Source organism: Meriones unguiculatus, chromosome 1 (assembly GCF_030254825.1).
Source record: "Meriones unguiculatus strain TT.TT164.6M chromosome 1, Bangor_MerUng_6.1, whole genome shotgun sequence".
In the NCBI taxonomy this organism is placed as follows: domain Eukaryota; kingdom Metazoa; phylum Chordata; class Mammalia; order Rodentia; family Muridae; genus Meriones; species Meriones unguiculatus.
The window spans coordinates 68,080,088-68,107,631 of NC_083349.1; the positions used below are offsets into that span (position 1 = coordinate 68,080,088).

The window sequence follows — 27,544 nt, forward strand, 5'->3', positions numbered from 1 at the left end:
GGATATTTTCTCTTATCATTCTAGCAATATTCTTTCCCAGTCCAAGATCCTCATAGCACCCTATTCCACAGTAGGAAAGCACGGAGACAAATGTTTATTTAGGAGCCTCCTGGAGGCCAGGCATTATTCCAAAGCACCCGACTAACTGTGTGACATTTCATTTTCTCAGTAAGCCAGTGGAACCTCCTGAATTTATAAACAAACTCAGGCCTAGAAAAGTTCGGTCCCTGGCTCACCATGAGTTACAGGGGTCCAGATACACAGTCTTTCTCCTTCTACCCTGCCCTGGTGTCTGGTGTCAGTAAAGCACGTACTAGACATAGGGTTGTCCCCTAGAGAGACCCCACATACGTGTGCCTCCGGGGCATCTCAAGGTATCTGTCATCTCCGGCTTTTCTGGCACCATGGCAGCAGTCACTAGTAGAGCTGCTGATAACACAGTGCTGGCCCTTGGGAGAGCACCTGCAACACTGTAGGGATGGAACCACCAGCACAGTGCTGAGAGGTGAGCAAGCTCGTGGATACAGACAGCTGAACAGCTGCGCACAGGGCCAGTGGGGACAGAAGTTATACTCACTGGTACCCTGGCCACGCCAAGGTGGGAGGACCCAATCCTCCTGTTTGTGCCATCATGGGAAAGTCCTGCAAGTTAGGGCTTTGCTTGGCAAAGCTTCCAGGAGGACTAAAATTTTCAAGCTTAGAGATACACGGCAGTTATTTTACATTTGGAAAGGACTTTAGACTTACAGTCACTTCCCTCCAGATGTTAGGAAACTGGTGACTGTAAAGAAAATCAGGTTACACTCCTGATCAGCGTGAGACCTGAGTTCTCACAGGAAGCCTCCAGATTTTAAAGTCTGATTTCCCCTCTGTTATTTCTACCTCAAGTACCCATGTGCATTCCGTGTTTGGAAATATTTTTATCTGTCAAAAAATTAATGAGTTCCTAGTTACCCATTTTTTTCACTAATCAAAGGCACAGAAGTAACAGATTTTTCTGAGCATTCTAGAAAATATTAAAAGAAAAGCTTGGATGAGTTAAATTTCACAGGGTTCATCTGAGCAAAGAATGATCCATGCATCACCTAGAATCAGAAAAACCAGACAGCAGTGCCCCCAATATAGCAAACAGCATCTCTGGACAGAGAAGGAAAGTTAGTCACAAAGGCAGTTGAATGGGTTGACAGTGCTGGCCTGATTTGACCCTGGGCTGATCATTTAGCTGACTATGATGGGCTGAATCATAGTCAATCATAGGTGTCAAGATTAGGTGTTCAGTTATTTTACATTAGGTTGCAGTGTTTCCTAACTTGAAGTGTGAGGCATTTTTCAGCCATGTTTAATGCCATTTCAGTAGAGTGGTGTGTGATGTCAACCCAGCTGTTAGCATTTCCAAGGTATTGTTTAACAGCTATCCCCATAATACAGTAGTCCCCTTTATCCTGCGTTTAACTTTGGGCAGTTTCTGTAACCCAAGGTCAATTGAGGTCTGAGGATATTAAATAGAAAAATTCAGAAACAATTTTTAAGTTTGCAAGTTTTTAAGTATTATGATATATTGTTATAATTATTCTAGTTTATAAGTAGTTATTATTTTTATTATGCCCCGTTTATAAATTGAACTTGATCATAGGTATGTATGTGAAGAAAAACTAGTATACACAGGATTTGGTACCGTTTCTGGTTTGGAATTCACTGAGGGCCCTGGAAGGTAATTCCTACAGAGGACGGAAGGACTGCTGCATTGTTAAATCCAAAGACCATTCAAGACTGATGATCGAACCCAAGCTGGGGGTTGTCATATGGATCCTGCTGCTTGATCCAAAGCATGTGCAGTTGCCAGGGTCCTCAGGAATCACACCTCACTCAGAAGTGCTACCCAGGAGCCTGGCTCCTCCCTCTGGCCATCTCTCCCTCTCCTCACTAAGCTCTTTCACAGGGAATAAGGCAAATCTAGCCATGTTTATATAAGTTGTTTCAAGAATATAGCAACAATACCTATTCATGTTTAAAAAAAATGAAGCACGCGTGTCTTGAGTTGAAGTGGTAGTTAATGTCTACTGAAGAGGGAAGAATGCAGGCTAGATTCTCTAAGTAAAATGTCAGCAAAAGAATGTGACTTACATAAAAACGTTATGTCTTTCTAACTGTGTAGGATTTATCAGATACTCTGAAATTGGACAACTCTGAGCAAACCACGAGGGCAGTGCTTCTCAAGGCTTTCATCTCGTGGCTCACTTAGAAAATGATCCAGTGAAGGGTCAGCCACTGGAGGTCCATGGCTTCCGGGCTGAGACAGTCAGTATCCCGGTCAATCTAAAACCTGTGTGGAGTTCACTGGTTGGGAAACTGACCTGAGCTAATTAAGTAGAAGGGTACTAATCCCTCTGCACCTAAAGAATCAATAAAAGCCCATTTATGCTTCCAACTTGACTGCGGGGACAGGTGCAAGGATTGAGTCTTTACAATTAGGAACTTTGAGATGATTTTATTTCAGTGCCTTTGGTGTAGAAGTCCGCAGCATAAACAGGTTTTTGGTGACAGGCAGTTTGGGGGTTGTTCTTTGGAGGAGTGTTTTGTTTATTCTGTTGGGCTCAGATAAAGGCATCTTAAACTGTCCTTTCAGGCCAGAGTACACAATGGGTGAGGGGTGCTGGTTCCTGTGCCTGGTCACTAGGCAACTGGATGGACTGGGAGAGAGACTGCCCACAGTCACCCTGAATATCTGTCTGCTGTGTAGTCCAAACACACGTTACTCAGGCTATCCACAGCAACATCACGTGGGGCAGAAACGTGGGGTGCTAGGAGCAGACCAGGCAGAGTGCCCGGGCTCAGCCTTCCTGGTGACAAATTCAGAGAACCAGTTGCTTTGCTCTCCTAGAGAGTTGCTGGCTCTTCTCAGATCACCCTCGGGGAGGGAAGATCCCAGCTGGGGCTCGGAATAGCCCTCCATTTGTCCTCACTATGGATGGGCTCAATCTTTGCTACTCAGGCTCAGTCTCCCAGGTTGTGGGAAGTCCTTGCAGGTGGGGTGTGGGTTGGGGAAAGTGGGTGTTCCTCCAAGTCACATGCCAGATCAATGCTCCCCAAAGGGAAAGTGCTTGACATCTGGACACCTCGGGAGGGTGGAGTCTGAAGGGAGCACCTGAAGCCCCCCTAATTCAAGGTGGAACCGTAAAGAGAGATGATGATTGAGTCTAATTGTCCTCAGCCCAGATGAGACAAACGAGGGGTTTGCGTGGCAGCGTTCCCTAAGTACCAGCCCTTGTTAGGGGTGAGGCCAGAAATTCTCCCCTTCTGTCAACTTGGCAGAGTCAGACCATAATTAGATGCTGAGAGTCACTTTGCGGAAGAAAGTGATGACTGCTGATGTGGGCGGTGGCTTTCTCAGGTCCGGAAGACTACACTCTCTCTCCTAATTCCTGAGTTCATTACAGTTTGACCAAAGCTAATTGACACACTTCCTCCAGGAACCTGAATTAGACTCAAGCTGTGTTCCTTAGATCTGCCCTCATGTCTCTCTGGTAGGGATGGAGTCCGGGTTCAGAACCCCCAAGTTTGATGGAACAGACCCTCTTTACTTGCTGAGTGTATCTGACTGCTGGACAGGTTTTTGTTTGACAAAAGGATCCCAAGGCTGAAAAATGTTTTGAAAACCCGTTGCCATAAAGCACGGGTTAGCTTGTGTATACCTGTGTACCCATATTCAGTTTCCCAAACCCCTTCTGTCATCTTTCTTTTTTTTCCATCTAATGGAATTTGTTTTTGAGTGAATGCTGAACAACATAAGGACTGTTTCAAACAGGTTCAGCATGTCTGTCCTTGCTCCTTGCCCTTTCTACTCCTCCGAGAGTAACCAGCCTTGACAGGTTGATACGCACACCCTGTGCCTCTCTGTCTTTGTTCCTAACCTTTAAAAATTTCATTGCAAACAAACCACAAAATTCAAACGTCTTTCTAATTGTTTGAATTCAAACTTGCAGAAGTGAGGATCATTAATTCTTGAGCTCCTGCCTCTCACCTCCAAAAATTTTATGGTACTTGTTTTCTCTGCTTTCCATACAATTTAGCTTTACAAAAACAACATTATAATATGTATGCTAATTGGCCACCTGTTTTTCACATGACAGTTTGTCTTTAAAGTACTCTATACCAGCACACTGGTTTCCTCTTAATGCCTGTGAAGTTTTCCACTGTACATGTTAACCATCCACTATAACCATCATTTACCTAGGCACTCCCCAATTGTTGGACGTGCAGGCTGTTCCCAGAACTTTTTTTTTTGTATTCAGTAAATGTCTTGTCACATGTACCTGTAAATTTATTTATGTTTTTATTTCTATCAGGCAGTCTTCTGAAAGTGGGTTCTTGGGATCTTGGCCTGTATAAACTTTAAGTTTTATTTACTATTGAGAAGATATATTTTCAAAGGGTGTCAATGCAGAACTCCCACTAGCTATATGTGGATATGCCCAATTCCTTAGCTGTTCCCCAGCCTTGTATATTACTACTTGTTGGAAATGTGAATCATCTTTGTAGCTAGAAGGCATAAAGTTGGCATCTTGTGTGTATCTGTGAATGTGTTTCTTTTCTGCATTGGTTTTTATAAATGACCATTTGCCATTATCTGGGGGAAGATGGCCATTTGGGATGAGTGGGCAGGGGTAGAGAGGGGTGTGTTTTGAAGACTCAGCCCTGCTCTTTGTCCCCACAGTTTGCACAGAGGAAAGGCTCTGGGCGAGTGGTGCACATCTGCAATCTCCCGGAGGGCAGCTGCACGGAGAATGACGTCATTAACCTGGGGCTGCCCTTTGGCAAGGTCACTAATTACATCCTCATGAAGTCAACCAATCAGGTAGGCCTGACCCATTCCCTCGGAGGATGCATGATGAGCCACGTGGTGGTGAAAGGAGACTGTTGGCATTTTCTGTATGGAAAGAGGTGAAGCGTAGCTGGCTTCTTTGGCAAGGCACAGAGGTTTGGTGCTGGGACTGTTGTCTTGTCTCCTCTGTTTCTACAGTGCCTGCTTGTGTGGGGTTCCAGGCCTTTGTGAAGTGCCTGGAAGGGAAGGTGTCATTTTGGGATGAGGTGCTGTTTGACATAGAAAAGTTAATTGGCCTCCAAATAGAGCTGACAGACTCCCAAGCATTGCTGTTATGGGTCTCCTGAGCTAACACTACAGTCCCGTTCCTCAGCTGCTCACTTCTGACTGCCTGGGTGTGGAACCAGCCAAGAACTGCCTGGGAGCAGATCATTTAGCCTGTTCTTGATGTCCCTGTGTGAGGTCACCCAGCAGTGGAGCATAGGGCAGTTGATAAAGGCTTATTGAGTCTAAGAACACCAGAAGAAGATGTTGGGTGTCCTACCCTATGACTCTGGGATGGATGGATGGATAGGTAGATAGATAGATAGGTATAATTTTTTAAAAACAGGATCTCTCACTGACCCTGGAGCTAGGAAGGCAGGTAGTGGGCTCTTACAATCCTCTTGGTCTCTGCCCCTCCACAGCATTGGGGTTCCACTTTTACCTGGGTGCAGAGATCCAAACTCAGATCCTTTTACCCACTTAGCCACCTCTCTAATCCCCTTTGTCTTTATTTCAGTAACTATTTTTGCTTTATAAAGCTAAAAACAGGTAGATGAGAAGTGCTTTCCCCATGTAGGCATGACCTCTGGAACTTGGAGCCACAGTAAAGCATCAGTGGTCTCCAATCCTCAGCCTGGAGATAGGCTATTATTGTGTGCTCATCTCAGAGCTTCTGTGTGGTACAAATGTATGGTCTGGGTAAATTTAGCAGTAATGCAGCAAGGCTACCCAAATTAGTACTTTCCCCACTTGAGAATTGATATCTAGAAGTATTCAGTGTTTAGATTAAGCAAGCACCTTAGGAAAGTGGGTGGCATCATTTGAAATAAAAGCCTGAAGACTTCTGACTTCTTTGTCATATATACTTCACAGCACTGTGATGGAAAAAACTATGCATCTGAAATTAACTAGAAAATGAAAGAGAAAGAGGAGGATGAGGCGATGGAAAGGGAGAGGATTAGAGGCTCATAGAAAGAACTCTGCTTAGGCCTTTGTGAACTGAGGGAGGTCTCTTTAGTTTGAGGTGCTCACTGACAAAGCTATTGTCCTCTAAATACAAATTGATGGATTAGTGTCTTTGTTCTATGGTAAAACTCAACACAGAGGGACCAGCATCAGCCCACATCGCTATAAACCAAAAATACTGAGAAAGTCTAACAGCCACAGATTTGCACCCACAGCTACTGGATCAAAGAACAAGTCTATTGAAACAGTCTATTAGATTGTTGGTCTGAATGGAAAAGCCCATTTCTCTGTGTTATCTGGACAGTGAAATAAAGAAGGAGGATGCCATGAAAAAATGGCCAGGGGCTTCTTTTTTCTAAGCCACAGCAGCCTAGCCATCCTTTGAGCCTGGGGGCTTATAAGCCTCTGAGTTTTCAAATACATTTCTTTTTATTGAGACATACGGGAGCTCAGGCAGCCCCCTGGGCGGACGCTTCTGTTCCCTATGATGCCACCACCAAATGGCAGCTCAAGGCCATGGGTGCAAGACCCACGTGGGAACTGTGGGTTAATGGGCCCTCCCACCCAGAGGGCCTTCCACAGGATGAGGTAACTCAGGATGGACATGCATAATTAAGAACAGTGTTTGGTAACCATGGGAACCAGGATAGGAGCCATCCATAAGGAGTTCTTTTGGTGAAGTTAATAAAAAGTCTCTTTGAACGCATGGGATCAAAGAGAGTTCTTTCTTGTGCTGATTTTTTCTCTTTATTGAGCTATAAAACAGATACTCTCAAGTGCATAAAGTATGCTTGTCTTCACTGTACAGCTCCATTAATTTTTTTTTTTTTACATATGTAACCCATATAATTAACCCAGGCCAAGATAAAGGACATTTCCAGAATATCAGGTTTCCCATTCAGTTCCCGCCCCCACTCTAGAAGGACTTGCAACGCCAGCTTGTTCCGATTGATTATGTCACCTGTTCGCAAGCTTTTTCAACATGGAATCATACCTGGTACTGAATTGTGTTTAAGACCATTGAAGTCACGTCCACTGTCTGTCTCCTTATGTACCCTAGGCTTTCTTAGAGATGGCTTACACAGAAGCTGCCCAGGCTATGGTCCAGTACTACCAAGAAAAGTCTGCTATGATCAATGGTGAGAAGTTACTCATTCGGATGTCCAAGAGATACAAGGAATTGCAGCTGAAGGTACAGCATTCTCTCATTCAGTCAGTCATTCAGCGAGCCCCTCCTGCTCTCTGGGCATTTACCTAAGTGTTGTTTGGGACGGAGACCTTAGGAAACAATGAAAAGATTCATCATGGCTCTTGAGGATCTCTATTATAAATGGAAATTACAATATGGCAAGAAAATGGCTCACTGAAGGAAGGGGGGAGGAAGTCGGAAGAGTTGGGGAAGGGAAAGAATATAATCAAAATATATGTATGATATTCTCAATAAATAAAAAAATATATATTAAAAAAAGAAAACTTTTCATTGAGGTAAGTACAAGAAGAAAGGGTTGCTTAAGACTGGTTAGGAGCTAGGGGGATTCTGGAGGGAAAGATGTTCACAAAAGGAGGAAGTAAGGAGAAGGGTGGTTGTATTTTGAGGAAGATAATTCCACCTTGAATGCAATTCTTCTTGGCACATCCAGACCTCTGATAACTTTTTCTTCTTCAGCATTCCCCCTCTAGTTCTCTCTTCCATCCTCCATAGGTATCAAAAGCCTGGGTATGTCCTTCTAGCAACACTTGACTGCCTGCACCACTCTCAGGACTCAGATGCATTCAGTCAGCTCCAAAGGGCTTTGGTTTTGTTTTAGCTTGTTATGCATTCTTCTTTTCCTTTCCTTTTTTTTTCCTTGAGGAGTATTATAATCTGTATAGAATTAACTACTTGCAAACCCCCATCATGGTCAGTTACTTGCAATTTAATATTAATGAGTCAGATCTCACATGACCCAAAAAAGCACCACAAAAGTTAAGAAGTAAAATATGGACAATACCCAGAAGTCCTTGGGACCCTCCTCATGCTCAGCTCTCCCTTCTCCACTCTCCTCACTCTGAGGATAATCATTTCTGTGTTTTTTCCTTTATGTTTGTATCACCCTAAGCAGTGGTGTTTACCTTTGCTAATCTTTAAACATCATATGTAGGCAATTACACAGTCACACTTTTTCTCCTCAACATTTCGTCTTCTATGTCTATGTTCATTGTTCTATACAATGTTGCATGGCTCTGCCATTTGTTTATTCTGTGGCTGACGGACATCTGGTTGTTTCTAGTTTGGAGATATTACTCTCAGTGCTAATCTACTTGTCAAGCATGTTACCATGGCACAAGTGCACACGGGCACCTAACCAGGTGGTACATGAATCACCAGGGTTGGATTTGCTAGATGACAAGCAGGCCACCTCGACTCTACTAGGTGACAGTGAGCTCTTTCCAGAGTGCACAGTCACATCACAGCCTCCTTCTAGCAACATGTGAGGATTTCCAGTGGTCCACAGTCCTGCTGATATTAAGTTGTCTGGCTTCTTGATTTGGCCATGAAGTGGGTGTGGTGTTCTGGTTTTAATTTTAATTTTTCTGATGACTTATAAGCTTGAGTACTTTTTCCCATATTTACTGACTCTGGTTTTCTTGATGGGAAGTTTCTTTCCAAGTCATCTGCCTATGTTTTCCTTTTATATTGTGTCTTCTGGTTGATTTGCTGTTCTTTTGACAAGGACACTTGGTCTGTTTGGGTTTATTGTAATCGTTGCCATATCAGTGTTTAAACCTACCGTCTTATTTTATGCTTCCTACTGTTGCAACTAATAGGATTTGTTTTTTTCTGATTCATTTCCATCTTTACTCATGGTCCAATTTGTTCACAACTAGCAGCCCTTAATCTGACCTTAATCTTGAGCTGACGTCAGAAGACAAAGGCCAGCTAGTTGCTTCTAGCAAGGACAAGCACTCCAGCAAGTCAGCATATGCAGAGACGTGTCAACCAGTTACCCTAGTTCCTCTCTGCTCTGCTCCAATTACTGCTTCTGGAGCTCCTCCCCAACAGTTGTGCTTCAGGCACAATCTGGGTTGGCTTTCTCTGTAATAAAAGCATCAGGCAGGTGAAAAGCTCCACCCTGTTCTGTACCTAGCCACTTCCTGTTTTCCCCTGGGGGCTGGGATTAAATTTCTGCACTGAGTTCCCAGTGGAGTTTGGGCCTCCAAATGAAGTGTCATAAGATTCTAATTCAGCTGAGCAACAATAGTTTCTCGAAGTGCCAAGGCACAGTAACACTCTACTGAGTTTAGGGTGGTGAAGAGTTATAGCTAAAGACAGCACGAGGTCTGAGGCTTGCATTCAGCAAAAGTTCACTGAGTGCCCACTATGGATGTCAGTTGAACTGGTGCCAAAGTCATGGAGGGAGCAACTGTATGAGGATCTTGGTCTAATGGGAGGAGAGACATGGAGGCAAAGAACCAACAGATGTGACTACGCCAGGTTGCAAAATGATTACATCATCCTCGGCTCTGCCTCCTCCACTTTGAGCCAGCTTGTTTAACCTCTGTGAACCTCAGTACTCAGATTAGTTCAGACTATATTTGAGTTCTTTGATTTTAAGCAATTTTTCCCATGCATTTTCTTTTCTATCTCACAATCACCTGTGAGATGTGCAGGGCAGATAATCACAGTAATTATAAGAGCATACCATAATGTATACCTTTAATTGAGTCCTGCTACTCTGAGGCAAGTAACATATTAAGCACTTTCCATACATTATCTACTTTAATCTTGACGTCAGTCTTGCAAGACAGGTATTCTAATCTCAGTTTACAGATGAAGATATGTTCCACAGCTTGCCCAAGATCATAGTTACTGGATGATCCATGATGAAAACCTGAGACTGTTGGCTGGGTGTGCTGGTGTTTGCCTTCTTTACCCCAGCGCTGGAGAGGCAGGCAGGTAAAACTGCAAGTTCAAGGGCCAGCTGGCTTTGTCTTCTGAGCTCTAAGCCAGCAAGGGCTACCCAGTGAGACCCTGTTTTGGTAACACCAACAACAAAACAAATAAATCAACCTACCAACCAACCAACCAACCAACAAAAAACCCCTAAGACCACATTGGGTTTGCACTATATATATTGCAATGTTGGGTTGTCAATCATCTACATGAAAAGAAAACAAAACAAAATAGCAGAGAAATCAGGTAGTTTTTTGCTTACAGTCCCCAGGCAGGGCATTGTAGGAACAGTATTCTGATAGAACTTCTCAAAGTTCAGGTGCATGCAGGTTAACAGGGAGTCTGCAGGTCTGGGGCCAGGGTGTGACTCCATATGTCTACCAAACCCCCAGCAGATGCTGTCCCTTCTCCCCTAAGAGCAAAGACATAGAACACACTGCTTTCTAACTTTTGGTATGGGTTTTGTGTTCTTCATGTTGTCATAAAGTCCCTCTGGGTCATTTTGACCTTCAGCATATTCCAACTGTGTAGTAATAGGCTTTAAGGCACCTAAATTGACATGAATCAGCTCCGTATGTAACAGAAACTCATGGCAATTAAGCCTGTTGATGTAGGTGAAACAAGGGGTTTCTTGGCTCCTGTAAATGAAAAGTAAAGGAGTAGCTGAAGGCAGGGTCAGCTGAGTTTTGCACCCAAATGAGATCAAGATGATGTTCTCTGATCTGCTTTTCTGCTGTCATGGCTTTGTTTTCTGGGTCTTCATGGGATGCCCTCAGCAGCCTCGGGCTCTCTTCTCTAGATGGCATGGTAGCCCTCTGCATCTGTCAGAAGCTCTACCTTCTGACACCTCGTCCCATCTCCCCTGTGAGAGAGAACCAGACTTTCCCCTAATATCTCCCACAAACACTCTGGCCACTCTGATTGGGCTAGTTTAGCACACGTGTCCATCCTGGAACCAGTTTCTGTGGCCAGGAGAAGGCTGTGGTTTGATTGGCGAGTTCTTGTAGGGTGGGAGAATTAGCTGTGCAGAGATGGAAGCTGAATGAAAAGAGGCCTACAATCTGGGAAGCCCAGTCGTGTCTGAAGCAATTGTCCTGACAGTGAGAGCTGCCTGGTCTGCTATGTGACTACTGCTCTGCTTCAGTGTCATCATAAACCAGAGGAAGAGATGTGACCTCTGAAGATTTGCCTCAAAATAATTTGAAGGTGGGAAAGAAGGTCAGTGTACAGATGTCACAAGATTAGACAGGACTCACTACACATTCATTCTACATTTCTGTGTATTCAAATTTTCCTTTAATAACAAGGTGCAAAGTCTGGCTTTACCCTTTTTCTCCTCCACTTTTCTGGCGCTGTGACACCTGTGCCTGCGAGGAGACAGGCCTGGGTACTTCTGGTGTCTGCATGCTGTCCCTGATACTGGCTGCTCTGCAGAACCTTCCTCCCCCATCCGCTGCTCCACAAGGCTACCCTTTTCTTCTTTTCTGGGTCTGAAAGAAACAACCAGGAAGGCATTAAGTTCCAGAAAGGTAGAAAACATCAACGTCTAAGACCCCCTTTACAAAACAAAGGCCCTGTGAAACTCACCCTGGGAATTCCACTGTGCTCTGGAAGGTTGCGCAGTGTGGGGTCATAATCATTAGCTTCTGCCTGCTTCAACTGGTCCAGCACAAGCCATAGGTCTGAGACCTGGAATTGGCCTCCTAGATAACGCATATCTTGCCGCATAGACTCGAATGATCCTGGTGGCTCTCATTGGTGTTCCCAAGCTCCACTGTTTGACATGTGTTTGCAGGTTCTAAGGGAATTCAGAAAGACTAGCTCAAGTGACACCCCTGTCAACCTAGACAAACCTCTCTAGGGTGAGTGTGCAGTGGAAGGAAACATTCTGAGCAGGAGCTTTCTTCCCAGCCCTAGCCTAGCCCTGACCTCGTCTAGACAGCCTTGAACTCTGCAGGGTTTTCTTGTCATTCAAACAGATTTGGGGATGGTTGACGAGGCACATTCTTGGTGACCTGGTTACTTGTGTGAGGCATTGCATATACTTATAAAGTGTCAAGGTTTATACTTTCTGTTGAATACAAGTACCATTTGCCCAAGGTGTGGGCAAGCTGGCCCAACCAGTGATGAATGCCTGGGTCTGTGTCCTTGTGATTCATGGCTTAGGATGAGAGTCACTGTCTTTTCTCTGTCTTTTCCCTTGCGTCTTAATCTGACAGGAGATCCCTCCTTGGCTTGAACATGTTCTGTCTTTTCCCTGTGTCCATGGCTTCTCACCCAGAAGCCACACGCAGGCCTCCTCCATTCTCACCTTTACCAGGTACTTCCCCCAGGCCTACCATTGACCTTAGCAATAGGAAATCAGTACTACACCTTGCTAAGAATGCAGAACTCTACTGTCTGTCCACTGGACCTGGATCTCCCAGAATAAGATAGGTCATGTTCTCTACTATCTGAATGGCCCTGGAAGTTGTTGTAAGTCACATAGAAAAAAGTAAAGAGTTAAAGAACAGTTAGTTGATTAGCTGCCTTTGTAAAATTCTTTATCAACATTTGACATAGTTGAGAGTTTTTAGGTTTTTTTTTAACATCTGCTCTATTAAGATATAACTAGGGAGGGGAGGAGGGAGGGAACTAGAGGGGGGATACAAAGTAAATAAAGTATAATTAGAAAAAAAAGATATAACTAACATGCCTTGCTTTCCTCATCCCTACCCTGGTCATCGTTATGTTCATAGTCATTATCTTTCGTATCAATCCTGCAAAAGAGAGATTACTTCCCCTTCAGTAGATAGGGTCATGAACAAGACAGGTGACAGCTGCGTCCTGCTGAGGCTTGCAATGTTCCTGATGTTCTCTCTGGCTTCACCTAGAAACCTGGGAAAAATGTGGCTGCTATCATCCAGGACATCCATTCCCAGAGGGAGAGGGACATGTTCCGGGAAACTGACAGGTGAGGCTCTGGGTCTTAGGGCAGAGACCTGGCGGTTAAACACCTCTAGTTTCTTGTTCCTAAAGGATGCCTTGCTTAGAGTTAGCTTTGCTGTGATGAAACACCGTCACCAAGCCGCTTGGGGAGGAGAGGGTTGATTTCACTCATACTTCCCTCTAACAGTTCATCAGCCAAAGTGGCAAGGGCAGGAACTCTATCAGGGCAGAAACCTGGAGCAGGAGCTAATGCAGAGGCCATGGAGGGTGCTGCTCACTGGCTTGCTCCCCACAGCTTGCTCAGCCTGCTTTCTTACAGAACCCAGGACCACCAGCCCAGGGTTGGCTGGACCTACAACAGACTGGGCCCTCCCCCATCAGTCACAGGTTTTAAAAATGCCCAACCAGTTTGCTTGAAGGCTGACCTTAGGGAAGTGTCTTCTCAGTTGTGGCTCCCTCCTCTCCCATGACTCTAGCCTGTGTCAAGTTGACATAAAACTACTCAGGATAGGGGATTTGAATTGTAACTTGGCCTACCCTCAGCCCTGACCCATCCACCTGGCGTTCTAGCCCCTACTCATCCATGTTCAAACGAAAGGTACCATTGTAGTCCAGAATTGCTGCTCAGGTTAGACAGGAATATGCGAAGTGCTGGGCTTCCTCACGATATTCCTCGTGGGTTGCCAAGGAAAACTGCAAACAGAGCTGCCATCTGGCTCTTTGGGGCAAGTTTGCACTTTACTAACACGTCCTGGGTACATGGTAATGTTGGAGATTCTGTTTAGAGGCATCCAGTTCCTGATTTTTCATGAGCTGAATATAGATGTAGAAGTAAGAATGTAGATGGGGTTAAACAAGCAAACAAAAACACCTGATTGCTTGGACATTGGTTCCAGACACTGAACGCATGCCATTTTCCAACTAATTTCTTTCAACCGACATTTTTGACACTGCCAGGATCAGGCTATGCTTGGTTCCCTGTGGAAAAACATAAATGGGCCTGCAGTCTCCAGAGTGGCCACAGAGGGAGCTCTAACCTTGTTCTGGAGGGCAGGAGCTCAGCCTGTTTCCCACGTTGGCTAAGACACTCTAGTCCCAGTAGCGAGCTGCAGCTGTGTCCTGGCAGTGAGGGATACGTTGTTGTTGAACATGTAAGAACCAAATGAAAATGTTCCATCCTTTTAGGATATCAGGTGTATGGTCTGATTAATAATCAGCCTTCAGAGAGTGTGTCACTCAGGCTTGGGATTTTTGTCTTTTTTTTTTTTTTCTGTTTTGTTTTTAATTTAAAATTGTGGTTAGCTAAGGTTTTAATGGTGTGTATAAGGACAGACCATGTCACCTGTTGCTCTGTGGCAGAGAGGGGTGGGGGTGGTAGGAAACTATGCAATTCTGCCCTGAACCTTAGGCAGATCTACTTTCTGAGGGTTTCAATGTCTTCATCTCAAATTTGAATAGGTCTGAGCTCTCAGACCTTTTCCAGCCCTTTGTTTTATGGATCTCTGAGCCTGCCTCCCCACTCCTGCCACTGCTCAACCATAAGCACCCCTCTCCCATTCCTGGGATCTTTGCCACTTGTACTGAGGGCTAAATGAAAGGGGGCCAGAAAGGGAAGATAAGTCACCTCTGCTGACATGACAGCCACTCCTTACAGGGTCCTCACCATGTGTATCACTTGTCCTGGGGCCTTTGGACATAACCAAATCACCACAATCATTCTTCCCTGTTCCCAGGAACGGACTGTGGGAGGGAACAGAGAGTGGCTTAGGGAAAATCCATGCACATAGAAATCAACAGAAAGGACAGGTTTGTCCCTAGCCACCCTGTGTAGATCTGGGTTGTAACTGAAGAATGGGCAAGCGGGCAGGTTGTGCCACATGCACCTCTGAGAGCATCTGTGTGTGGTGTGGGCTCTGAGCTCAGCAGGTTCTGAACCGTTTCCTTCCTCCCTCCCAGATACGGTCCAGAGCGGCCAAGGTCTCGAAGTCCAGTGAGCAGATCACTGTCTCCAAGATCCCACACTCCAAGCTTCACTTCCTGCAGCTCCTCCCACAGTCCCCCAGGCCCTTCTCGGGCTGACTGGGGCAATGGCCGGGACTCCTGGGAGCACTCTCCCTATGCGAGGAGGGAAGATGATCGAGAGCCTGTCCCCTGGAGGGAGAATGGGGAAGACAAGAGGGACAGGACAGATGTTTGGGCACACGATCGTAAACACTACCCCAGGCAGCTGGACAAAGCTGAACTGGATGAGCGACTTGAAGGAGGGAGGGGCCACCGAGAAAAGTACCTGCGGTCAGGGTCCCCCAGCCCGCTCCATCCTGTGTCCAGCTACAAAGGCCGAGAAGATGGCTACTATCGAAAAGAGCCCAAAGCCAAGTTGGATAAATACCTAAAGCAGCAGCAGGATGTGCCAGGAAGGTCCAGGAGGAAAGAAGAGGCTAGACTACGGGAGGGTAGACACCCTCACCCAGAGGACACTGGCAAGGAAGAGGAGCTGGACCCCAAGATCACTAGGGCCCCTGAGGGTGCCAAGTCCAAGCAGAGTGAGAAAAGCAAAACCCGGAGACCTGACAGAGACCAAGAAGGAGCTGATGATAAAAAAGAAAGCAGAACTGCAAAGAATGAGGTAATGATGCAACTGTAACCACAGGTAAGGTGAGGCAGGCTGAGAGGAAAATCACAAGCCCTGTACATTGATGATGAACATTTACGGATTAAATGAATGCTTCTTGACTGTTTGCCATGTGTTGGGCACTGTGCTAAGTACATTCTATCAACTACACCACTTAATCCTCATACCAACCCTACAAAAGTCGGATTATTAGTACCACAAAGGAGGAAAGTAAGGCACAGAACATTATGCTGTTGACCAAGGAGACAGCCGGAGTTGTAGCTGGTGATCTGGCTCCAAGTCCCACGGTACCTTGTTGCCTTCACCAGAAGTTAAAGAGAGACATGATGGACAGGCCTTTTGTAGTTCTGTGTGCCCAGGGTGGCGTGTCCCTGGGGTGTTGGCACCCACAGAGTCACTTTATGGGAGATTAGATCATTGGTCCATTCTATGCGCCAAAGTAGCACTGATGCTGGAGCTCCAATGACAGGTGAGGAGAGGTAGCCACCACCCCTACATTATCCTGGGCACTCAGGCGTGGTGAGTGTCTCCAGATAAAAGACTTTAATTTCATCTTAATAAAGCCACATTGCAACCAGCTGGCTTTTATATCTAATCCTCTGCCAGCGCTGCTTCAGTTCTTAAGAGGGTGGGGGAATGCTGGGAGCCAGGTTTGAATTCTAACTTGACTTATATTTCCTTAGTTGAGGCCTCCTATTAAATAGGGGTGAGATAATAGAGTTTGGGGTTCTCAGAAGAAAATTAATTATTCAAATTCTCTGTGCATATCTTCTAATCACCCTTCTAATCATCCAGGAGCTGGTAACAGTCCAAATAAGAGTCCAATTCTTAATTCCATGAATACTGAAGAGTCACTTTGGGCTATTATTGCAGCTTTTTTTCCCATATGCATGTGAAGAAGGGCAGGTGGTGGTCTAGGCACAAGCAATTCAAAGTGAGTAGGACATAGACATATGTGGCAGAGACAAGGTCTGATACACTTATAAAATAATCTGCATACAATAGAACCAAGTTGGAATTTACGTGGATCAGAAGCTCTGTAGGCAATTAACACTGGAGAATGTAGGCTGCATATAGGGGGTATTTGAGCTGGTTATTGAAAATGGGCAAAAACTTTTTTGGTACTCTTGGTAGAAGCTGCAGCAGACAAAAGTGAAAACAAATGGCTGCTTTCAAGAATCTGAAGATATTCAACATGGCTGCATTTTTAGGATATATCTAAAGATTCTAGTTTGTTTTTTTTTTTAAACATAAGATCATGATTCTGGTATAAAAACATGATGAACACATGTCAAAGGTTTTTATTAACTCTTGAATTGCATCTTAGCATATGATGTAAAGTCCGCTCAAGGGGAGACTAAAGAACAAGCAACTCACATAAACAATTAGCATAAGCATTTGCTAGTGAGATGTGACTGCTGTTTTCCACAGAAAACAAGGAACTAACTGTACTGTCATTGCATAAAGCTCATTTGCATCTTGATGAGTAAGATGCAAGTAATTTGCATTAGGATCACTGATCAGTTTTTAGCAAATAGCACAGGTGTAAAATCATGAAAAGCACTGACTGCCAAAGAATTGGATACCCTGAAAGGATGTGGTAGACAAACGCCTAGCAGTCTACTACAAAGACTCCAGGGCTGGGCAGAGTGGCACAGATATGTAGTTCCAGTTACTTGGTAGATGAAGGCAGAGGATCTCAAGTTCAAGGCCAGCCTGGGCAACTTGGTAAGACCCTGACTCAAAGTGTGGGTGGCTAGGATGAAGTTCAGTTGTGGAGTGTTGCCTAGTTGTAAGAGGCCCTGGATTCAACCCCCCGTTAAACAAATAGAGGAAGGACAAAGGGGTAGGGGAAGGGTACTCACTGATATTTTTTTGTCCATTTCAAAGTCTGCCATATTTTCTCAACTGGCAAAACAGGAAAGGCACGGGAGATGAGATTAGAGAAGATGATGGGGTGGGCTTCCCTGTATGCCTTGGTAAAGACTTAAACTGAATCCTGAGAGCTGATGACAGCTCAGGGCCTCAAGGAAAGGTTAACAAGATGAGTTGGTGGGCCTTTGCAAGTGATCCCCTTGCTGTGAGGTCTTCCTTCCCCAGGAGTCTCCTTGGCTTGTTCTTAATATCTTTATTGCTACTTATGGCTGCTGTATAACATCTCAGCACCCCAACCCACTTCTTTCTCCTCCTACCTTTCTATGTTCAGTGGCACAGATCACTGAGCATCCTTATCTAATGTTGTGTCCACCCTCACCCTGCAACCCCCAAACATAATCTCCACAATGCAAGACTCTTTTGTGTTCATAGCCTTGTCCCTGTCCTTGGAGTAGTGCTTTGCACAGAGTGGGTATTAAATAAGTATCTGTGGAAGAGGCAATGGCTGGCACAGACTTTAGAGGCAGAGGCCTGACTGCTGAGAACCAGGTCACATCCTGTTCTCTGCCTCACTGCTTTCTGCTGGGTGATCACTGGGCTGCCAGAGTGGTTTAATGAGCTTGTGCTCATGACAGACCTGAAATCTCCACAGGCCCTGGGTGTTTCCCAGTGATGACAGGTGACCAAGTCCAAACCCGACCTTAGAACTCCAGAAAGAAGGAAAGAAGTCAAGTCACTAAGAAAAGATGAGGGAAAGAAGCCCAGGTCCATCCTAGGATGGAGGAATTGTGGACCACAGATAATGTCTGGGGAAGCCAAGGCAAGCTGTAGGATGAGTATAGGCCAAGCCAGTTTGATGACTGTTGGAGGAGCTCAGCCACTGCTCAGCTCCAGATGGTTGCTGAGGTGCCATGGGCATGACCCTGCAGACAGATCTCCCTCTCCTCACAGCAAGCCCTGGCTCTACAGATCTGCATGGATCTCTCATGCTTTAGGAAGTCCAGGCTTAGAGGGTGTGCTTTGTTGTTGTTGTTATAAGAATGAGAACCTGAAGCTGGGTGCAGTGGAGCATGCCTGTGATTTCAGCATCCTGAGAGTCAGAGGCAAATGGATCTCTATGAGTTCGAAGCCTTCCTGGTCCACAAAGCAGAGTCCAGGACAGCCAAGGCTACACAGAGAAACCCTCTCTCAAAAAAAAAACCAAAGACAAACAAAAGAATGAGAACCTGAGTTCAAATCTCTGGGAGCCTGTGGGCAGCTAGCATAGTACAGGGGCAAACAACAAAGATGCCTTGCCTAAAGTGGTGAGGACTGAAACCTGAGTTGTCTCCTAATGTACATCTGCATGCTGTGCGCACATATGTGCCTGTCCACAAACATGCACACGCACAAGAATATGGATACTCTGAACCATGCTTGTAGGTCTCACACGGCCAGAGACTTGCACATGACAAACACCAGAAAAAAAAAATCTAGAATAAAACCTCTCCTGCAGCCTGGTGCATTGGCACAGGCCTGCAATCCCAGCACTCAGGGAGGCAGAAGCAGGCTCATTGCTGTGAGTTCGAGGCCAGCCTGGTCTACAAAGCAAGTCCAGGACAGCTAAGGCTACACAGAGAAGCTCTGTCTCAAACAGACAAACAAACAAACAAATGCTTGGTTTAGAGACCCCAGCATTGTGGGGCACAGTCAAAGATTAAGTCATTCTCCACATGAACAGAAGAGCATCGGGCGATGCTAAGGAGAGCTTTAAGAGGTTGGCAGTGTCTAATGGATTCCAGGCTTCCCTGTGGAGATTTGAAGGAGTGCTGGAGTGCAAAGGAAGATCAGACAAAGGGAACATCAGCCAGGCCTCCGTGTGGCTGCAGGCCAATGTGGTTGGAACAGAGTCCCAAGTTAATGCATTAAGAGGCGAAACAGATTTGTCCACAGAAGCCGTATCATGTAGGGCCTTGGGTGTAGATTAAAGATTTTCAGTCCGAAGCGAAGGGGGAAGCGAATGGGGAAGCGAATGAAATGTTTTGACAAGAAAGTGCAGTGAGGATACAATTCTTTTTTCATTTTGAGAGGATCCTTTCAAATTGCCTGAGAGAAAATAGATTTGTGGGGAGGATAGCGGGGTACCTGGGTGGTGGTGAGACCTGCTCACCGCCTGCCTGTTGAGACCTACCGCATTGAGGCGGGGTGAGGTGGGCAGCTAGGTGTGGATTCCATCTCTGTGTCCCCTGAAGATGCCCTTCTCACCAAGACTTGACTCCTCCTTTGCTTCTTTTTGGAGGTTTTTCTGCTGAGGGCTTCTGGCTCCAGCACTAAGGTGCCCTGCTCTCCTGGAGTGAGCCTTAGTGTACTGACCAGGAGTGTGTCTGGAGGAACTGCCCCTGAACTGCACTTTATTTTAATAGTGAAAGACCAGGGATAATTTACTCAAGGAGATTAAAACAACAACAGCGTGAGTGGCCGTTGTTTGAGAGACGCTGACTTGTAGCTGCTGAGAGGATGGCTGCCACTCCTTTGTTCTTGGGCTTTGGTGCAGAAGACTTGAGCAAAACTAGGAGTACATTCTGCTGCTTCAACTGTCCGTATCCAGTAAAAACCAGTTACACCAGTCTGCCCCCAGTTCCTGCTCCAATTGGCTCCTTATCAGACCAAGGGGGTGTGTCTAGCTGCAAGTAATTAAGACCAGAGCTTTTACCTGGAATCAGCTGGGCCCCAAGAGTGCTGATAAAATATGTTTCCTTATGCCAAAGGTGCCCAGAAAGTAGCCTGGACTTGAGGACCAAGGGTTAAGCCAGTAAGCCATGGGAGAATGAGCTCTACAAACTTCTAGAGTGAGAATTACCAAGCCTTTTCCTCTTAAAATGTATTTATTTATTTATCTATTTTTATTTATTATTCTTTACTTATTTGTGTGTCGGGGCGTTTTGCCTATATATCACTGGCATGCCTGGTATCTGTGGAGGCCAGAAGAGGGTGTCAGATCCCCAGGACTTGGAGTTATAGATGATTGTGAGCCACCATGTGGGTCCTTGGAGTCAAACTTGGATTCACTGGAAAATCAGCCAGTGCTCTTAACTGCCAAGTCATCTTTCCACCCACAAAGCCTTCTCTACAAAAGATCATATTGGTAATATTTTAGTCAAAGAAGGCCAAGAGGCAAAGTTTAGGATTTTATATGGGTATTTACATCATTACTTAAAATGTAACTTTGCGGGGCTGGTGAAGTGTTCAGTGGTTAAAATTGCACACTGCTCCTGCTGAGAACCATAGTGTGCCTCTCAGCACTCGTGATGGGTAGCTCACAAGTGCCTGTGGCAAGTCTGGCTCTGTGAGATCCGAAGTCTTTCCATGGGCACCTGTGCTCACATGTATACACATAGGCACACACACACTCAAAAAAAGTAATTTCACAATAGTGAAAGTACTATGCTGTACAGAGTACAGTTTGCTGCGCTGTGCGACCACAGATTGCTGTAAATGCCGGCTAGCAACCCCAATTCTCAAACCAAACACCTGCTTTCAGTTGCTGTTTCCTAGATGTGGTTCAGCAAGGGCCTCGCCTCAGGGGAGAAAGCAGGAAGGAGGAAGGCGAGGGTGCGTGTGCTTCTCAGCATCAGTGGGGTGACAGTCCCTCCCTAAGCATAAAGGAATAAAGTGTGTGTGTGTGTGTGTGTGTATGGAAAAGATGTCTTTTGGGGGAGTGTCACCACAGTGGCCAACCCCAAGGTCTCTTACCTTTTCATACTCATCCTCATTGCAAACACTCAGGCTGCCAGGGATTTTCTGTCCCCTGGAAGCCACTGGGCCAACTTTCAAAATGTTTTATTCTGTGTAAGTGAGCATGTTTCTTTCTGAACCTTGGTTTCCTCAGCTGTTAGCCCCCCATCCCATCCCCCAGGACTGTGAGGGAGCAGGGAGGAGGAATGGAGGTCTACTTCCCTCTGCCTTCCCTCTCCCTTGCCTCTGCTCATTCCTGGTCTTGTTTGCCGTTCTTCCCTTGTAAGGCCGGAACGGAAGAACAGGGAGGCATGGAAGAAAACCCCCCATCGGTGGGCAGACAGCAGGAAGGGACGGAGTCCTCGGATCCGGAAAACACAAGGGCAAAGAAGGTAAATTTGTCCCGTCTTGTTGCAGGAGTCATCCATTAGCATCAGGGGTTTAGCCACAGGGGCTGGTTATGCCTCACAGCGGCTCTGCTGGGACTGTGTAAGTCTCCATGAGGGTCTCCACCTTGGCACTTTCTGAAGGACAGGCTTCGTGGAAGTCTTTAGATGTCTTCACTGGAGATCTTCAGCCACATGCCTGGCTCTGCCTCCCTCTCCTGCAACTTGGCTGCTCTGCTAAAAGAAAACATATGCCCAGAAAAGACTCAGGCTTCAGAGCCAGGCTCCCAAAATAGGCAGTCCCTTAGTGGGTCAGGAACACGAGTGCTCAGGCTACAGTCCTGCCCTTGGCAGGCCCAGCCCCCGAGAGTAACAGGACATTTTCTGTGTTTTATAAAAGATTATTTTTACCTAGTTAAAAATCAAAATCCAATTGCTGTCCTTCTGGGCTTGGAAGAAATGTCCTTGGAGGATGGCCAGTTTCATGCCTTTCCGGTCAGGGGAGACTAATGTCCTGAGTGTGCGCCAAGCCCGTGGGCTGCTGGGAATGCCAAGGGAAAAGTACCAGAGGGCAAGTGTGGGATGGAAATCGCTTTGGTTGTGGGTAGAAGTTGCACCTTTGCTGAGAGAAGGAGTTTTGAGGAAGTTAGTGAGTGGTTTCTCCACAGTCACCTTTAGTGATGGCCGCACTTACAAAGGAACAGCTCTGAGAAGCACTTAGTATTTATAATTTGTCCACTCATTCAAAAATATTTATGAATACCTATTATGTAGCAGGGATAGGGGCTTTTGTGTGTGTGTGTGTCATTTTAAACATGGCCGATCAAGCAGCAAAAGCTTGATCTGAAAGTCTGAAGCTTGTGTCACTCTGGGGACCATTCCGAGGGTGACTGAGTACAGTGAGACTTGAGGGGCTCAAAACCCCTAAGTGCCCAGTAAATGCTTCCCGAGGAGGAGGAAGAATGATAAGGTCTTTCTGACATGAGGGTTCCTATAGCCAATGCATATGGCTTCCGGTTGGATACTCTTAGCCTCCATCTGATGCCCATTCTGCATCCTCATACAGGAACAAGATTGGGAGAGTGGAAGTGAGGCTGAGGGGGACAGCTGGTACCCCACAAACATGGAGGAGCTGGTCACAGTGGATGAAGTGGGGGAAGAAGATTTCATCATGGAACCAGATATACCGGAGCTGGAAGAAATTATGCCCATTGCCCAGAAAGACAAAATCTTCCCTGAAATCTGTGCCTGTGGGACAGCCACCTTAGGTATGGACTTGGCCAAAGATTTCTCCAAGCAGGGAGAGACCATAGGGAATGGGGATGCTGAAATCAGCTTCGTGCTGCCCAGACAATTGCCGTCCACTTCCGCAAGCTGTCCCAATGACTCGGACATGGAGATGCCTGGCCTAAATCTGGATGCTGAGCGGAAGCCAGCTGAATGTGAGACAGGCCTCTCACTGGAGGTCTCAAATTGCTACGAGAAGGAGGCTAGAGGAGCAGAGGGCTCGGATGAGCGTCTGGCCCCTGCGGCCCAGCAAATGTCTTCCCCCCAGCCAGCAGAGGAGAGGGCCCGGCAGTCCAGTCCTTTTACAGATGACTGCAAGGCCAGGGGATCCCCTGAAGATGGGGACCATGAAGTCGGCCCCCTGGAAGAAAAAGCCAGCCCCGCTACTGAAAGCGATCTCCAAGGCCAGGCTTGCCAAGGTGTGTTGACCGAGGGTAACTACCTTCCTTTCCCTCACGGGTGGTTGGGCAGACTGGACGACCGCTTTCTTCAGGATGTGTGCGCATGTGCAGACTGGAAGAGCTGTATGGGAGTCACCGTAACTCTGTAACAGAAAGTCTAGAAGCAAGCCTCTGAAGGCCTGGCTAGACTGTTAGAGTGAATGGTGTGAAAGAAATCTGACAGAGACCCCTGTGTTCTGAGCAGCCACCTCAGAAAGGCTCGATTTCTCTGCATTACGGGGTTCCACTTAGGCCTGGGCAACTAAGATCAGGTTGGGTTTTCAGTACAAAAAGCTTGGGTTCTTTTTGATGGCCTGCTGCCCTTTCCTGAACAGCAGAGACCCCTGGCAAGTATTTCTATGAAGGGGTGTCGGGGGTGGGGGTGGGGGTGCTGCACAGGGAAGGAGGGGCTTTTGCTAAAGGGCTTGGCGTGGTTTCCTTCTAACTATCTCAGACCCGTTTTTCTCCAGGGTCTGAGAGTGAAACAGGGCTTATCGCAGAAACAAGTCCGCCTCCACCGGAGGTGATGTTGTGTCTATGCTCAGCGCAGTGACATCATGAACTAAGGCGTCTAAAATGGGCTAAGCCCTGGCTTCTCTGCCAAATGGAAACAGATCCATCCAGGGTTAGGGAGGGTTGTGGAGGGGGGGAGTGGAGTGGAGGACGGGTGAGTACTCCTTAAGGATCTTACAGTGAAAATAACTAGAGATTCATTTTATAGAACGCTCTCAGCATGATCGAGGCTGGAGTTAAGACTGGTGGAGCAGAAAATATAGAGAAAAGGACGAAAAATAAACATTCCTTCCCAGAGCATTGTGGGTAGCACAGCTGGTGGGTGGCCCAAGGCTTGGGCTTGCTTCCATGTCAAGCTGACCTGAGCAGTTTTTCACCTGTCGGGATCTGAGTCTCCATGGAAACTGCCTCGATCCGCCAGCTTGTTGCTAGAGAAAGACGCCCAGCCCATCTAGAGCAGGCATAAATAAAGCGCGGCGTCTTCACCCTCTCTGACGGAGCCCCTTTTATTTTGTGGTAACGGGTCTCAACATGTGCTGGTCTCAGGGTTTATTAACTTACCCAATATTTGGAGTTCATGTTTAACAGTTCTGCTCCACAAGCATGGGGTAAGAGCAGCGTGGCCTTTTGGGCCAGTCTTGGCAGACATCAGCATGATTTCTGCCCTTCAAGGATTCTTCTGCCCGCAGAGATGGAGTGATACTGATTTGGGGGTCGTGGAGGGCAGATCATCCAAGCGAAAGCATTAACGATCCATCCCCGTGTGCCAAGTGCAAAGATGTGCCAGGTTTTATTGTGTGTGGCATTTTTTTTGGCAGTGGAAAATGCTCTTAATTATAGCACTTTGGTTCTAATTAGCAGTCCTAGCCCCAGCCTCATGTGATTAAGCAGTCCAAGGGACAATTCCCAATTACACAGTGCAGGGGATAGAATTACAGAAATACTTTGAGGCCTGTAGCATGTTTCATTAGGTTGGGTATGTATGTGCATGCGTGTGTGTGTGTGTGTGTGTGTGTGTGCGTGTGTGCGTGTGTGCGTGTGTGCGTGTGCGCGCTCCCACTCTCACTCGTGGCTTGTACCCATCTCTGTCCTCCATCCCACGGGCTCATATTTTGCAGAGAACTCCAAGTACATGGAAACAAAATCTCTGGATGTGAGATCACCAGAATTTGCCGAAGCAGAGCTGAAAGAGCCTCTTTCTTTGCCTTCCTGGGAACCGGAGGATGTGTTCAGTGAGCTTAGCATTCCTCTAGGTAGGTGAATCGTGCAGTCCTTCCTGAATTTCAGCTCCAGGAAATGGTAGTCCTGAAGTGATGTGCAGGAGCCCAAGAGGGCTTTTGCCGTTGTCTTGTCATTGTTGTTTTTAAGGTGTGATGCAATAGCCCAGATCTACAAGACGGTAAAATTTCAGGACCCCATGATAGATATAATACCACATGACCAAGCTGTGAGATTTGGCCAGGAAAGACCCATTTCCCCATCAAGGAATGCTTGGTTCTTGGCCTTGTAGAGGAGAGCTTAAGCCCAGGCCTGGCTTAGGCAGGAAAGCAGGAACTTCAGCTACCCCGAAACTGTCAATGAAAAGGAACCCTCTGCTGATACCTTCCTGTATGTCCTTGTCCCATATTGTTCCAGAACAATGCTACATACCATTTCTCCTTGATAGATCTGCTTCTCAGAGGCAGTAGAGCCACTGGATATAATGAAGTTGTTAGAGGTGCATGGAACAGAGACCCGGGCCCTTGTCCATCTGCTCATGGACCTTCTGTGCTGTCCTGAGCCGTAGTCTCCTCATTGATAGCAGGGAGTTGGTTGGACCAGTCACTGAGTTTTCAGTCATGAAAGTATGGGGTGGGGTTCCTTCTGGACCAAGATCTGTGATCTCTGCATTCACTCTGAAAGACTGGGGACCAAAGGGATGAAGGATGAGACACTATTCAGAGAGGACTCTCAGGGCAGAAATTCTCTCAAGGAACTGTGATCAACTGACAGCCACGTTGTCATGACTCACCAGTGTGGAGGCTTGCTCTTCCTATCCACGTTTCTGCTAGTTTTCTTCCATTGCTGAACTCTAAGCATGCTGTTTTCATAGAATTAGGTTTGAAAAAATGACAAATCTTGTCCTTAAAAAAAATTGCATAAAATTTCTCAAAACAAAATGTGCATGTGCTATGCATGCATGCATGCATGCATACGATATGCAGTCCAGAGGGAGATATCGGATGGCTCCTTCTCTGTCTTCCCACCTTATTCCCTTGAGACAGGAGCTTATCGCTTTAGGCTGACAGGTTGGCTTCTGGGATCTACCCCTCTGTGTCCTCCAGTGCCAGGGCTTCAGAAACGCGCAGCTATGCCTGGCTTCTTACAGGAATCCCAGGATTAGAACTTGGGTCTTCATGATTGTGGAGCAAGCCCTCTTCCCTACTGAGCCATCTCCCTAGCCCTCCCAATGCAAATATTTTTAAAAATGAAAGACAGACCTTAGAGTGAATCATATGTGCTCAGGAACTTTGACTCCAGACGCTGATGCTGCAGAACCTGGCTCTCAGGATCTTCAGTTCGTCTGTGGATTTATCCATTCAGCAAACAGTTCCTGGGTCACGTGGCACTGTGCCCCACACCCTGAGGGAACCAGGAGTGTAACAAGTCTTAATCGGGAACTTGGAATCAAGTGACACAGCAAAACTTAAGAGTGAATCCTGCTTCCTTATACAACATGTCTTTACATTACTGTTTTTCTCAACAAAACAAAGACCAAATCAAGTCAGTATTGATGGCCTTACTTGTCCCTCATCAGCCTCAGAGGTGGTGCCATTATGTTCACAGGTGATTTTCTCCCATACACTCTGTGCTCTGTGCTCTGCCTGTTTGTTTGTTTGTTTGTTTGTTTTTGCAGCATCAGCTCTTAGAGATCTCTTCATGTCAGTATACAGAGAGCACACTCTTTGAACCACTGCAAATACTTTGTCCTAAAATCTGCACCATTAGTTGCTCGAGCCTTTACTGGTGAACACTTAGTCAGTTTCTTGTTTGTTTTTCCATTATGAGCACGTGGTAACATATTTCTTGTCCTCTGTCACCGCTCAGTGTTTTCAGTGCTTTCTATTCATTATTGAGCACTCCCCAAACACTGAGGAGACAGGTGACATCTTAAATCCCTGCTTTACAGCTAAGAAACGTGAGCTGGAGTCACAAAGCTCCCAGTTGGGAAGGGCTATCACTGGGATTCAAATCCTAGGAGTATGTTCTCAGCCCTTGTCTTCTGCCGCTGTCCATATGTGCTTGGTTCCCTCTGTGCGTGAGCCAGCATTCCGTGAGGTGGGATGCTAGCCAAGCATGGATGTGCTGTGGGCTCATATATATTTGCATTGAAAATGCTATAATTGCTACTAAATTGCACTCCAAAAAGAGAATAACAGCTTTCAGTGGCTCCCCCATCCCGGGTAGAATTCCCATTGCCTACCTCTTTGCCAAATCCAGATATCAGTTTTTAATCTTTGCCCAAGCTCTTAGGAGGAAAATGGAATCTGATTTTGTTTTTGTAAAGGGCTATGTTAGAGTGTAATTGGCATACAATTAAGAGTACATATTTAGAGTGTGGCTTGATCATTTCTGACATACATAAGCACCTGGACTGCTTTATGGATTTGGACATACCGCATTCTGTTTGTTTGTCTACCTAGTGACGGGCACTGGAGCTGTCTCCAGCTTGGACCATGACAGACCATCTTCATTTAGCCTAGAAAGATGATAGCTTCTTGCTCTCTAGTCCTCCACAATCTC

At 46.2% G+C, this 27,544-nt stretch overlaps 1 protein-coding gene across 1 annotated transcript in view; it reads left to right on the forward strand.

The window, feature by feature from the left end:
* Nucleotides 1-27,544, forward strand: part of Rbm20 (RNA binding motif protein 20) — a 182,740-nt gene that overhangs the window by 143,938 nt on the left and 11,258 nt on the right. Inside the window, exons 8-14 of the mRNA XM_060377041.1 lie at nucleotides 4,715-4,855; nucleotides 7,113-7,244; nucleotides 12,860-12,939; nucleotides 14,871-15,540; nucleotides 21,423-21,527; nucleotides 22,588-23,227; nucleotides 24,880-25,014. Coding sequence (XP_060233024.1) covers nucleotides 4,715-4,855; nucleotides 7,113-7,244; nucleotides 12,860-12,939; nucleotides 14,871-15,540; nucleotides 21,423-21,527; nucleotides 22,588-23,227; nucleotides 24,880-25,014 — 1,903 coding nt within the window. The remainder of the gene's footprint in view (nucleotides 1-4,714; nucleotides 4,856-7,112; nucleotides 7,245-12,859; nucleotides 12,940-14,870; nucleotides 15,541-21,422; nucleotides 21,528-22,587; nucleotides 23,228-24,879; nucleotides 25,015-27,544) is intronic.